This window comes from Pieris brassicae, chromosome 1, assembly GCF_905147105.1.
Source record: "Pieris brassicae chromosome 1, ilPieBrab1.1, whole genome shotgun sequence".
Taxonomy (NCBI): domain Eukaryota; kingdom Metazoa; phylum Arthropoda; class Insecta; order Lepidoptera; family Pieridae; genus Pieris; species Pieris brassicae.
In genome coordinates this window covers 2096193-2109265 of record NC_059665.1, presented here as the reverse complement: position 1 = coordinate 2109265, position 13073 = coordinate 2096193, and the positions used below count along the sequence as shown (strand labels likewise).

The window sequence follows — 13073 nt, the reverse complement described above, 5'->3', positions numbered from 1 at the left end:
CGCCTCAGGTTCTTGCTTGGAAGCCGAAGATCCAGTCTTTCGATTGTATCCACAGTATACACCCGACCCGAAAGTATCCTTAATAAGTACACGGACCTTTCGTTAAATTATACTCAAAGACGGACTCGAAAACATTATTGATAAGTTACGTGATCTTTGGTTCGACTAATCTGTGACCTTGTGTCATGTCACTGACGAATGAAATATTTTTTTATAAATCAATGCTTATTTACAAGTTTTTTATAGTGTCAATTAGCATTAATAAATGTATAAGAAAGGTATGAATATATAATAAAAAATCTATTTATAATATCACAGTTTATTTTCAACATACAGACATCTTTATACTTAAGTTTATTAATTGAATAATTTTGACTGAATGGATGAAGTGACGTTTCTCTGACAGTTTTGATTAGAGTTTTGTTTGGACGTCTTGGTTGTTGAAAGGCGGGCTCTCCGTTGACAGGAACAGGTTGATCGTCGGAATAGTCGCCCATCGTTTAATTCTGTTAAAATAATAATTCTGAATTATCTTATAAGGTACTTGTAAAGGCAGTTGTCCATGGGCGGCAACAGACTATGATTCGTTTGCTCCTGTCACAAAAAAGTAAAAATCGTAAAAGGATTTCATTGACTAGTTAAGGAATACTACGTATAATCTGCGTTAAATGTAATTAAAGTTTCCCGCGTTCTTAATAAAATATCTATGTCATTGTTAACTTTAGATGGCTCTCTCGCTCGATGGTTGTTACCAAGTATTCAGTAAAAAGTTCAATTAATTATATTAGTCCGCATTATTTCACAATCTGGATAGAATAATGGGAACTATTACTGACTAAACAAATTCTGAGACAAGAAGGTGATATACTTGTATTTAAATTGACAAGTTCAGCCTCGATTTTTGGAACAAGCGTATGAGGAACTTTTAAATGTACACAAATAAAAGTCCCTTTGTGCACAGCTCGAGTCAAAACACAAATAAAAGTAGTTTTTTTTTATTTTAGTTTTTTAATGTAACAGATAGACAGGGCACGAGTTATTATGAAACAAACAATAAGTCCGCAATTTTTCAGTTCACTGAGTTTAACATGTGTCTCACTCTCACATACACGAGTTAACGGGAAATGTCAAAATAATTTGTAATCTGTGATTACTACAACAATAAATATTATTAAAAATATTAAAATAGCAAATCATCAAACAACACTTATCTTAAAACAAATATGGCAAATTAATTAGAAGTAGCCTGTCTAGCACTAGTCCCAGGCCTTTTATCAACTAGATAATCGTTAACTTTGTAGTAAGCGTTTTTATACAGCTTTTCTTTAATACTTTTCTTAAATTTATTAAAAGGCAGAGATAAAAAGCCTCTGGGATTTTATTAAAGAAGATTATCCCTTTTCCCAAAAAAGAATTACTAACTTTAGATAGTCTAGTACGCGGAAATCGCAGCCAGCGTTTGTTCCGAGTATAACATTGTGCGTATGTTCTATTGTAGTAAACTTATCACTATTTTTGTATACATACATAATATCTTCATAAATATATTGCACGGGAAAGGTATATTAATTTCCTTCTCAGAGATTACATTTTAAATTAAAGATTGCACGAATAGGCCTCTTCTGCAGGATGAAAATAGTTTCGCCATCAGCAGCATGACCCCATAATAATAAGCCATTAGTCATTAAGCTTTGAAAGTAACTAAAATAAACAAGTCCAGCTGTATCGACATCAGTTAGTGAGCGATTTTTTTTAAGTGCGTAAGCTACAGAACTAAGTCTCTTCGAAAATCCGCTAATATCAGGGGGAACCTCTGAAGTTTCAATCCATGGTGATTCCAAGAAATACATTTCGTATCATCCAGATTCAATTCCTCATCATTTATAATTGGTCTAGTATCCATTCATTGCATTTTCTGTACAAAAGGTAAAAAATTTTTTTGCAATAAATAGGAGGTTATTCATACTAAACCAATGGACTATTGAAGAGTGAGCCTTGTTCACAGTGTCAAAATATTTGTTATTTGTCGTTTGATTTTAAAAAGGACGTATCATCAGCAAGCAATACTATTTGATGTTTTTTTCTACCATGAAACATACATATACAGCGTCATTAATCATTATACAAAGACACATAAGCTGAAAATTGAAAACTATTTTTCCGGAAAAAGTTGTTTAGTTGTTAATTAATTTAGAAAGAACCGGTTTTTAAATACACAATTAGTTAATTCATGGGCAACTCTGAGAGCTGGTGTTATAATTTATTACAGGCAAGTATTGATGACGAGGTGAAGAAATTAGGGAAGATGGAAGGGAAAAGATTAAAAAGTTTAGCTACGGAAGCAGTAACGTGACCACTATTGCATCATACTATTTAATAACGAAGAAGGAAGATTACAAATATAGGACCCGATTTCTGATTTCTAAAGATAAGTTATTATATATTTATATATATATATATAGATACTAGCTGACCCGGCAAACGTCGTCTTGCCATGTATATAATTTATATAGAAAACATTTATATAGTTCAATAAAAATAACCTATCTACTATAATTAAAAATAGGAGTTGATCGTAGAGGGGTTGTATGTATTTTTGTATGTTGTATCATAAAAAATAAAAACAAAATGTTTTGTCTGAAAAATAAAAAATAAAAATTTGGGGTGGACACCCCTGATCACTAAGGGGTTTGAAATATAGTATATAGTAGCCGACTAACTGAATATGCATAAAAAAATTCATAAGAATCCGTCGAGCCGTTTCGGAGAAGTATGGGAACGAACATTGTGACACGTGAATTTTATATATATAGAAGATATATAAATATATAAATGAATTGCTGCTCGTTTGTCTCGCTAAAACTCGAGAATGGCTGGACCGATTTACCTAATTATGATCTTGAAAGTTTAAACGGGAAAAACATACAAAAACGACAATTGAGTTAACTAATAAAAACTGTTCCTAGCTTATATGTAATAGAAATGTTTTCACTTGTTTGTCATATATTTAAGAGATTCAGATATTAGTGCTTCACAGCTAAAATCCGATTTCTTTGGTCTGTTTTAAACTTTTTGTATTAAGGTTTGACACAAGTAAATGTAAGTTATACTAAGTTCATCGACTCATGTAGGGTAATATAAGTTGTTATCAAAAAAGCTGTTTAAAAACACTTCTAAAAATGTAAACAAATTCAAATTAAGTGTGTATTAGTAGGATATGGTAGTTTATGTTATAAATGACGTCATCGCTACAGTGACACAGGTTACTAACTTGAAACTATGCTTATTAAATCGAGTAAATAATTAATAAAATTTAAAAATCTAAAATAAAATTAGCACTTTTGATATAAGGACTTTACAAGTACTGTACTACAGTTACTTTTTCTTTTTCATCAAAACTTTAGACAATAAAAAGAGGACTCAAGTTAAATATTAAAATTCAGATTGCTAAAGTTAACTCACGTTGACTAGAAATTGCCTCAAGCAAGTCGTTATTGTTGGAGTTATTAATTGTAAAATGTTTAAAATTTCATATTTACGCATTACATTAGTTTTTGAAGTCAAAATATTATATGTATATTGTATATCTTCAAAGAAAATATAAATATATTATATTGATGACAAATGCCGTTTTAACCAAGTATGTACTGCTTAAACCAAAGAAATGCATACGAAAACGTCGTAAATGTTTAAAATTGAAAAAAAAACAAATGTAAGAATAGAACGTACTAATCCTTAAAACGCCGACAACGCACTTGCGAGCTTTCTGGTAATGTGAGAGTCCATGGGCGGGTATTATCACTTAATATCACGTGAGCTGCGCGTTTACCCCGTTACATTAAAAAAAAGTAAAAGCTTACAATATTAAGGGGGTAAAGTGAATATATATTTTTGTAAAAGTTACTCGCCAAAGATCGCCGCTAAATTTCTAAGAGTAAACAAAGAACCTTTTAGAAAGCAATTTTGCAGCGAACTTTTAAATTTATAAATTTTTTAATATCTAAGTGTTTACAGTTGGAAGACAATTTGTGTTGGGTGGTAACTTTAAGCAACAAAATCCAATAAATAACTATTATAAGATATAAATATTTATCACTGTCAATTTCTTAAAGATAGCAAACGTCTAATTTAATAACGTCTTAATTATATTCAATAACTTTTTTGTTATTGTGTATAATTAAGTATATATAGTTAAGTGATACCGCCCGCTGGGCACTCTCAATGTCGGAGCACTCGCGAGTGCGTTGCGGGCCTTTTAAGAAATGGTACGCTTCTTCTTTCTATGTGCGCAATTGACCCGCTCGTATGGTGACAACATTGTGAGGAAACTAGCAAGGTTAGACCCATAATTCAACGGCGTGCTTCAGGCTGATCACATACAACGATAATCACGAAACAAATACTAATTGGAGGTCAAGACCAAGGTCCGTGACTATACGTCTATTGGTAAACGAATTTCATCAAATAAACAAATGCAATCTGAGGTCTTAGGTCTGAAGTTGTTATGCAACTGGATTACTACTCCCAACTGCTTCAACAATAATACTATTGAATACTGATTCAAAGATAGACGTTTGTGTCTGTTGGTTCGTTAATTAACCATTATCATTAAGAGAGTATTATAGGGAAGACTAGCCTTTAAGATCTAAAATCTATATTTTAGATCTGAATAGAAAGACTATTCTTTAGGAAGATTTCTGAACTTTGAGAAGAAATATCAAAAGTTAAAAGTTGGTTTAAAACGTGAAATTATTTTATACTAGCACAAAACCTAAAACTTAATCTAAATAAAAATATATAATAACTAAGTAACAAGCTAGTGTCCCGCAATATATAACATTTCACAGCAGTCTGCAAAAGCGGGTTGGGTAAAGCGCACAGAAATGTGTAGAGCTGTCATATGGACTTAATAGAACAGTGATGGAGTAGCTGAGCTTGCAATTTTCAAAGGAGGCTAAGTGGAATTCAAACATTGGTTGTGCACATTGCCATCGTATTAAAACACGTCTTGCTTGAATAAGTTACCTAACATTAGTTAAGTAACATATATTCTAGTTAATAATTAGTAAAGCAAACTAAATGTTAACAATTATCCGATACTTGAAACCAAAATGAGCCCTTTAGTTTATCCCACACTCATAAGTTAGTTACTATATCGGCGTTGGAAAAAAATTTAGCGTCACATTTTTCTGTTACGCCCCATCTTTTACTTGTCCCTACCACGATTGATTTGAAGCGATTCGAAGCCATTGATAACACAAATATAAAATAACGATAACAATGATAGTAATAATTCCATTACAATGAATTAAAAATTCTATAGTAATCTAAAAAAGGCTAATGAAATAATTGTATCATTTGTATTCGTGTCTATGATAATAAAAGCCTTTTGTTAACACAGAGGAGCTGGGACGACATAAACTGCAAATTGACTTATGACAATCTTTTGAGCTGTAGTACAGGTTCGGCGCGTGCTAGGATTTTGGCTGTGTGTACGCATGAGTCCGGCTACTGGCTTCACGCTTACCCTTCGTCATATACAACATCGAATCGCAACCTGTCCACGGCTTGGGGTTCCGGTCTGCGCTCCTCATAAATTTCCCTGTGGCAGTGATGTCAACAAGCTAGAACATCACGGACTATTATGCCATAAAAGTACTGGCTTCTCCTATCATATCATACGCCGATTCCTTGCCACCGTCAACGTGCCAAGTCTATTTTAGCCGACAAAATTGCAAGAGACGATGGCAAGAGACCGGACGGTATGACTTTGATTCCATGGAAGATGGGCCGGGTGCTGGTATGGGATGCAACCTGTTCAGATACACTGACCCCTTCCCATCTACATGGAACCAACAACAGAGCTGGCGCGGCTTGTGATGCGGCTAAAAAGCTAAAGCCTGCAAATACAGGGGTCTAGGCTGCGTATATAATTTTGTCTCATCCAGTGTCGAGACTCTTGGTCCATGGGGTCCTAACGCTATAAGGCTTTTTAAGGAAATATCAAAAAGGTTAGTCGACATCACAGGAGACCAAAAAGCTGGCAGCTACCTCGGACAAAGAATTAATCTAGCTATTCAAAGGGGGAACGCTGCCAGTATCTTCGGAACCTTGCTTTTTATAATATATTTTAGTTATTTAATTTTTAAGTTAGTTATTGTGTTTATATTTTATTTCCATGTTTGAGAAATATATTGTAGAAATATCATATTATATATCAATTAATTACAATATTAATAAAAGCTCTTGAAACGTCCTGTTGTGTAAATGTAGTAAATTCCGTTTATATCAGTTACAGAAGTTAATGTTTTACTCGCGTGATGTAATTTTGTACTATTAACTAAACTCACTGTGAACATTTTCTTATTTGGACTTTCACCAGCTCATGTCTATAATAGAACTTACCAGACAAAGGTATTGCTTCGCATACACTGAATCGATGGCTTGAACAGATTGTGGTATTCTTGTGTCGGCAAACAAGTCTATTCAGTGCCTGTAAAAAGAGTTTCAAATGGCGTGAAACCATTAATATAAATTACATATATTAATTGACTTATGATTTTTGTTCCGAAAGTTTTGTTTAACAATGTAATCTGTTTTGACTTTGTATTTTGTCTGAGTATTTTATTTGTTACAATATGTATATATGTAGTTGTACAATTAGTTATAAATTATTGAATAAACTATAATATCCTATTCGAATACATAAACCATCAATTATAAATTTCAGTCATTTTTATTTTATTTATTTATGAACGCTTCATTGCATTACAATATACATATTGAACAAAATAAAATGAAAAGGAGGGCAACTGGCGGCCTTATCGCTTACGAGCGATCTCTTCCAGGCAACTACTGTGAGAAGAGAAAAAAAATTGGATAAGGTAGGCAAGAAGTGGAAATACAAATTACACATAGTTATTGAGACAAAACTAAACAAGAACAAATTTAAATAATCAAAATTAAACTAAAAAAAAGGATAGATGAAAAATAAAACCTAAAAGAACACATGACTCACGATAATTTAAGATCAGGCAGACTGATAAATTACTGTTCCTTAAGAATATAAATGAAACAATTGTATATTATAAGGTAAGTTATCCAGGTTTCAGAGATTATTACTCTTATAAAGTTAGTAAGGAGGTTGAAATGGAAAAGTATCTATTCTCCAGAAATGCATAAAGATATTCATCATAATAACAGACTTCAAAAGAGGCCGCAACCAGAAGTTGTAAAATTTGATTTTTTCCTAGAGTTCTAAAACAACATTTATGCTTAAAGGAGGCAAACAAGGAGGGAAAAATTACACAAGCAACCACAAAATAAAATACAAAGACTAATACTAATACTAAATAAAATCTTACAGCTCATTAAGAGCGTACACAAAGTTACGGTAAGTATGAAGATTCTTGTAAAATATATCAAAGTTGTAACAGATTAGATAGCCTATTCACTGAACTACTAATTACTAATTACTAGGATCACAAAGAAAGGAAGGATAAAAATAAATACCTCTTGAAACCCTCGGCGATACCTAGAATTCATGTAACAGTAGATGACAGGGTTATAGCAGCAGTGCGACATCGCCAGCCAGTGGCAAAGGAACCAGACGTATGGCATCCCTGGCCATGTAATCCATTCTTCATCATTCTCGTGGGCACTCCAGAACATCTAAACATATTATTTATTTATTTACAATTCGTTGCCTATACTACCTATAGCGGGGTACATAAGTCTAAGCGCGGCCTTATCGCTTACAAACGATTTCTTCCAGAGAAGTTTGAACAAAAAAAAGAAACACCTACAGAGGGTAAAGTATAAGAAGTGCAAAAATAATAATAAAAAAACAACTCAAAACAACATATAACCTATAACTTAAATAAAATTATCGAAACAAAAAACAAATAAATGAACAATAATATGTATAAACAAAAATGTAAAAGCTAATCCAATGGTTAATTGAGTCACAATTAATATATATAAGTAGTAGCTAATTACGAGGTAGAAGAAAAATTATCAAGAACATTAAACTAAAATATTATAAACTAATATATGTTATTTGCCACATATACAGAACAGGTTTATAAAATGTGATATTTTTTATTCACTTAAAACTAATGTATATTTCAATGAAACACAATAATTTATTACGCCCAGAGGTTCACTTGTCTTAAAAGTGACACAGATAAAATTTGTATATGGTGTAGTTATTTTTTATATATTTTCAAAGCCTCGGAATCCTGACTCGCCATCTTAGTTAGACGGATGTTGTCACGGTATAAGCAAGTGTCCATTAGAGCACAAGCGAGGTTCAAACATCAGAAATCAAGGTTTAAAGTCATATTAATACCTGGAATTATGCCTATATGAAATATGTTTTCATAAAATATATAAAGCATAAGTCTTTATATCAGCCAAAATTCGCAGCAGCAGCGAGCAAAGCAGCAAGATCCAGTTAAAAGATATTAACATAACAAATATTTTAATAATTTATAAGCGCGCGGCATCTTGACTTTTCTTGGCGAAAATGTTTTCACCGCTCCGCTGTTTACCATCCGTGAAAATTTTTGAAATTAGTTCATTAAAATTATTCGAAGTTTTCAAAAAGTTACGAATGTAACAACAATCTTAATTGTCTTGATTTAGACGAATCATCCTATATAATTGGTAACTCTCAAAAATAAGGTTCCAATAATCTTCATTGGCAGAATTAAATATCGCCAACTTAACTGTAGTTTTTACACTATAGCAAATAGAAGAGGCGATATGTGTCAAGTTGGACAGCATAGATGGCGCAATTATCATAATGTAAATTTATCGAGTTAGTTATGCCTAAAATTTATTTTATTTACGGTCCTGACAAGTCTTTTTTTGCATCCACTTTCATGACGTTCACCTTGCATGCCTGTTTGATTATGATTAATTCTCTTGTATCCCCTGGATTTCAACCAGATAAGTACGACATATCCAAATCGTTCTCACCAATAAAAAAAATACCCCGTAATATTTGTCTTTCTCGTTTCCTATTAAAATTATTTCCAAGATAGGTTAGTCCCCAAATGAAAAATTATAGCCTATTTCAATCTATCCAAGCTCCGTTAAACGAACTTTTTGCTACAACAGAAATATAAATAAAGATAACAGTTTCAGCTTTTCTGTCAGAAATGACAAAAAAATTTTTTCTATGTACTTGACAATGACTTAAACTTTTAAGATGTATATGATTTATTATTCAGGTCATTGCGAAGTGATGCCTTTGATAACTTACCAGAAATACGTTGAGCGGCAGCCAGCATATCGTAAAAACTGTGACAACAGCCACCATCATTTTGATCATCTGTAGACAATATATTTTGTTAGCAGACTGACGCCATCTTGGAGCAGAGACCTATATAAGGGGAAGCAAAAACAGCGTTAATTCACGCCCGCACGGCCAATAGTAAAAATAGCAAAATCAGATTAGGTAAAAAACCTTTTCTACATGCTTCGCTCACTCGAGTGAGTTTCCGTCTTGCCCTTTGGGCGATTGACCAAGCCAAGGTTCCAGTCTCACAGGAGACGCCCTTGCGCTTGACGCGGGAAAAACGCCAATACCGGTCGAGCTACAGTCGCCAAAACAGCCCGAGCTGAGCTGTAAACGCCCTTAAGACCAACAGCGAGATTCCATTTAAAAAAAAAAACGTTGACTCACTTTTATTTCGAGACTTCGTGCGTAAAGTACCTAAATGTTCTCGTCTTTTAATTGTTGTTTTTTTTGTTAGTTAAATTTCGTGTGTATTCTTTTGTTTTTAAATTAAACCCGCTTCTGATAACTAATAATAATATACAATATTTCAATGGAAATATCGAATTTATTATATTAATAAAATGACGACATTAAATTCCTGTTTTTATAAACCGGAAGCACAAATTCCTAATACAAGTGTAAAATTACTTGCTAAAAGCGGCATGACAGTTGACTGACTTGTCAAATTTGTAACCAAAGTAATGTCTCGAAGGCCCTTTGTTTGTTACAATACAATAGTATTAGTTATATATTCTACGCATAAGATTGATACACTGCAAATTCTTATATGCATAAATACCGCTAGAAAAGTATTTACTCAAAAAACATTTTAATATAGTATTCATTTTACAGTGTAAAGATGATTTATTACTGTTACCCTATGCTGTCCTATTATATATGTTTAAACAACAAAGGTATTTTTTGCGAGTTCCGTTATTTCTAAAACGTCAGATCTAATAAAGATCCGTCAATCAAGTTAACGTGATAAGATTCTTTATTTGACCCATAACCGTAACTTAATCAATAAAGCTTTTTATAAATTTGACGAATACTTAAATGGTCCTAATCTTTGGGGTTGATTTGCTTCAGTTCAAAATATTTGTATGGCTCACTTGTTGGCGATTAAAAAGAGTGGCGGAAACTTTCTTGCCAGTTCTTCTTACCCGCTCTACGCCCTTGACTTGCGAACTGGTAGTAAATGTACATTTACAATTAATTTCACTTCTTTTTGACGTTCATAAGTGTACTTGTTTAAATAAATATACCTATATAAATAAAGATATTTTGAGTTTGAGTTTGAACCGGAAATAAATGTATACCTATTTTAAGTCAGAACTTTAACGAATCTTCATAATAGAAAATTACTGCCTTCTTAAATCCATTAAAAGGGATAAAGCTTGGACAAAATAACGTCACGGTCTTATATATTTTTATTGGATTTAAGCAAAAAGACAAAGAAACTCAGAGAAAAATAAGTGAATAATCGTAAATATATTTTTAACATTTACTTGTTAACTGAACGACAGCTGACGGGTGATATATGACTATGAGTATAATCTATTCCTTAGAATATAATAATAATAACGTCTTCAAATATCTATATAATAATCTAATCCAAGCAGCAGTCCTAATATAATATACTAGTATATACAATTGGTTGTGCAGGTGTGGTGGCTAACAGCCAGTTGGCGGTAATAAGAGGTGGACTGGATTGTACTTTCATGGGTCATTGCAATGTAGCTGTATGTGCTTATATGATTAAAATTTGTTTGTGAGTGGTTTTTTTACGGTGATGTGGGTGAATTTTATTATACATTTTATGTTTTTCACAATACATTACAAGACAATACTATAACTAACATAATAATAACCATAAGGACTTATAATTGTCTAATAAATAAATTGTTATATTTATTATAGCTACGAATAACTAAAAAAACATTGACGAAACAATCTATAGGTCTGGGCCTCAGATGTCCGTATGTGTTTCATTTTTTTTTTCAAATCAGTAATTAGCCGTCCGTACCTAACGCATGCCGTCGACTTTTTGCGTAATTCCGATTGGCTAACGATGTTATCCTTAATAGTGCAAATAAGACACGTCCTGTAAAGGCGCTTATTAATTTAAATTATTAGCAAAGTTTAATTTCTCGCTGAGGCCCACAACTACAACAAACAACAACAACAACAAAGGCTGTCCTTTCTTTGATTGGTTCATTTTGTACGTAACAAATCTAATCATACATAAACGTGAATTATTACCTTTCTTTTAGAATGCTGGATGCGAGAATCTCTGTTCATATCTGCCTCCCCAGGAGGCTGTACACCCCACACCATACAGGCGATCTTTGTATACGTACTGATCAACACTGTTAGCGGAAGCAAAAACTGCAGTGTCAATAGAGCCCACGTGTAATGTGTCATTTGTTTTGGTTCTGGCCACATCTCAGAACATATATCCCTACAAATATATATATTTATTTACGAAAATATTAATAATAATGGATTCACTGCAATTTGTAACTCCAGAGAACGCTTAACGTTACTGTATTCTCAGATTTCTGTAGTCCTTCATTACGTTAGAAGCGTACATTTGAGGATAAAAGCTATATCAATTAAAATCTAGGAATGAATAAAACAAATCAATTTTATTACTTACAATTCACAAACTTCATGCCATATTGTGGGTCGCTGTAATCTCGAAACTACTAATATAGGTACCGCTGTAATCATAGCCCCAATCCACACGCCAATAATGATCAGCTTTGCTATATTCTTTCCTAATCTCGGCTTCAATGGCTGTGTTATAACTATATATCTATCTACAGATATTGCTAGCAACGTATACGCACTGACAAGAACCGAAACTGCTTGAGCGAAATTCACAATTTTGCACATAACGGGACCAAATGGCCAATATTGTAGTACTAACGTCGACACGAAGGAAAATGGAACACAAAAAATTGTCATCATGATATCACCAACAGCCAAATTTACAATAAAGAGGTTAGTCACAGTCTTCATTTGCGTCGAGCTGTTTACGACGAAACATACAAGGCCATTCCCGAAGAGGGCGGTAGCAAAAATGATACTGTACATAAAATAAACGCAGAAATGAAATGTGAATGAGGTGAAAAACGTTTCAGATTTCTTGATCGAAGCGCAGGAATGTGTAGGTGTTCCGGTGTGATTCCCAAATGTGGCATTGAGCGTGTCATTTTGAAAATATTCAGTCCCGCACAATATTACATAGCTAAGTGTTGTATTCTCGCCCACGTAAAACATGGACATTGTCGAGATTCACCGCCCGTAGTACCTGAAAGGAAATCAATTACTAGAATACGGTTCGGTTCGATGACAACAATGTTAAATGTTTAAAAGAAAATACAGAAGTTGTATTAATATCAACAATTATTTAATCTGAAAAATGAATTGAATGATCATATTTCGTATAAAAAGGCACTTTCCATAACTTCCATATAGCATTGCGTATGTACATTTAAAAAAATCAATGGCGCTACAACCTTTTTAGGTCTGGGCCTCAGATTTGTGTATCTGTTTCATGATCATTTGTTTATCTAATAGGCAAGTAGGTGATTAGCCTTCTGTGCCTGACTGACCGACTTTTTGGATCTAAGGCAAGCCGGTTGCCTCACAATGTTTTCCTTCATCGTTCGAGCGATTGTTAAAAGCTCGCATAGAAAGAAAGTACATTGGTGCTTAGCCAGGGAACGAACCTACGGCCTCAGGGATGGGAGTCGCACGCTGAAGCCACTAGGCCAACACT

The 13073-nt window shown here is 33.2% G+C and overlaps 1 protein-coding gene across 1 annotated transcript; it reads right to left on the bottom strand.

Annotated features, from left to right (window-relative positions):
- Positions 1–6346: 6346 nt before the first annotated feature.
- LOC123720267 (RYamide receptor-like) lies at positions 6347–12577 on the bottom strand. The gene is made up of 5 exons (XM_045676811.1): positions 11946–12577; positions 11549–11747; positions 9269–9337; positions 7513–7671; positions 6347–6493 (listed from the first exon to the last, which is right to left on the bottom strand). The coding sequence occupies exons 1-5, from the start codon at positions 12575–12577 to the stop codon at positions 6347–6349; spliced, it is 1206 nt and encodes a 401-aa protein (XP_045532767.1).
- Positions 12578–13073: the final 496 nt, after the last annotated feature.

Bases quoted from the DNA above. Each gene is read 5' to 3' on its own strand.
- LOC123720267 (XM_045676811.1), bottom strand. From the start codon at position 12,577: ATGTCCATGTTTTACGTGGGCGAGAATACAACACTTAGCTATGTAATA. The intron at 7,672-9,268 runs GTAAGTTATCAA...TAATATGTTTAG, and splicing joins TGCCGCTCAACGTATTTCTG to ATGTTCTGGAGTGCCCACGA. The intron at 6,494-7,512 runs GTATTTATTTTT...CTCTTTTTACAG, and splicing joins ATCGCCGAGGGTTTCAAGAG to GCACTGAATAGACTTGTTTG.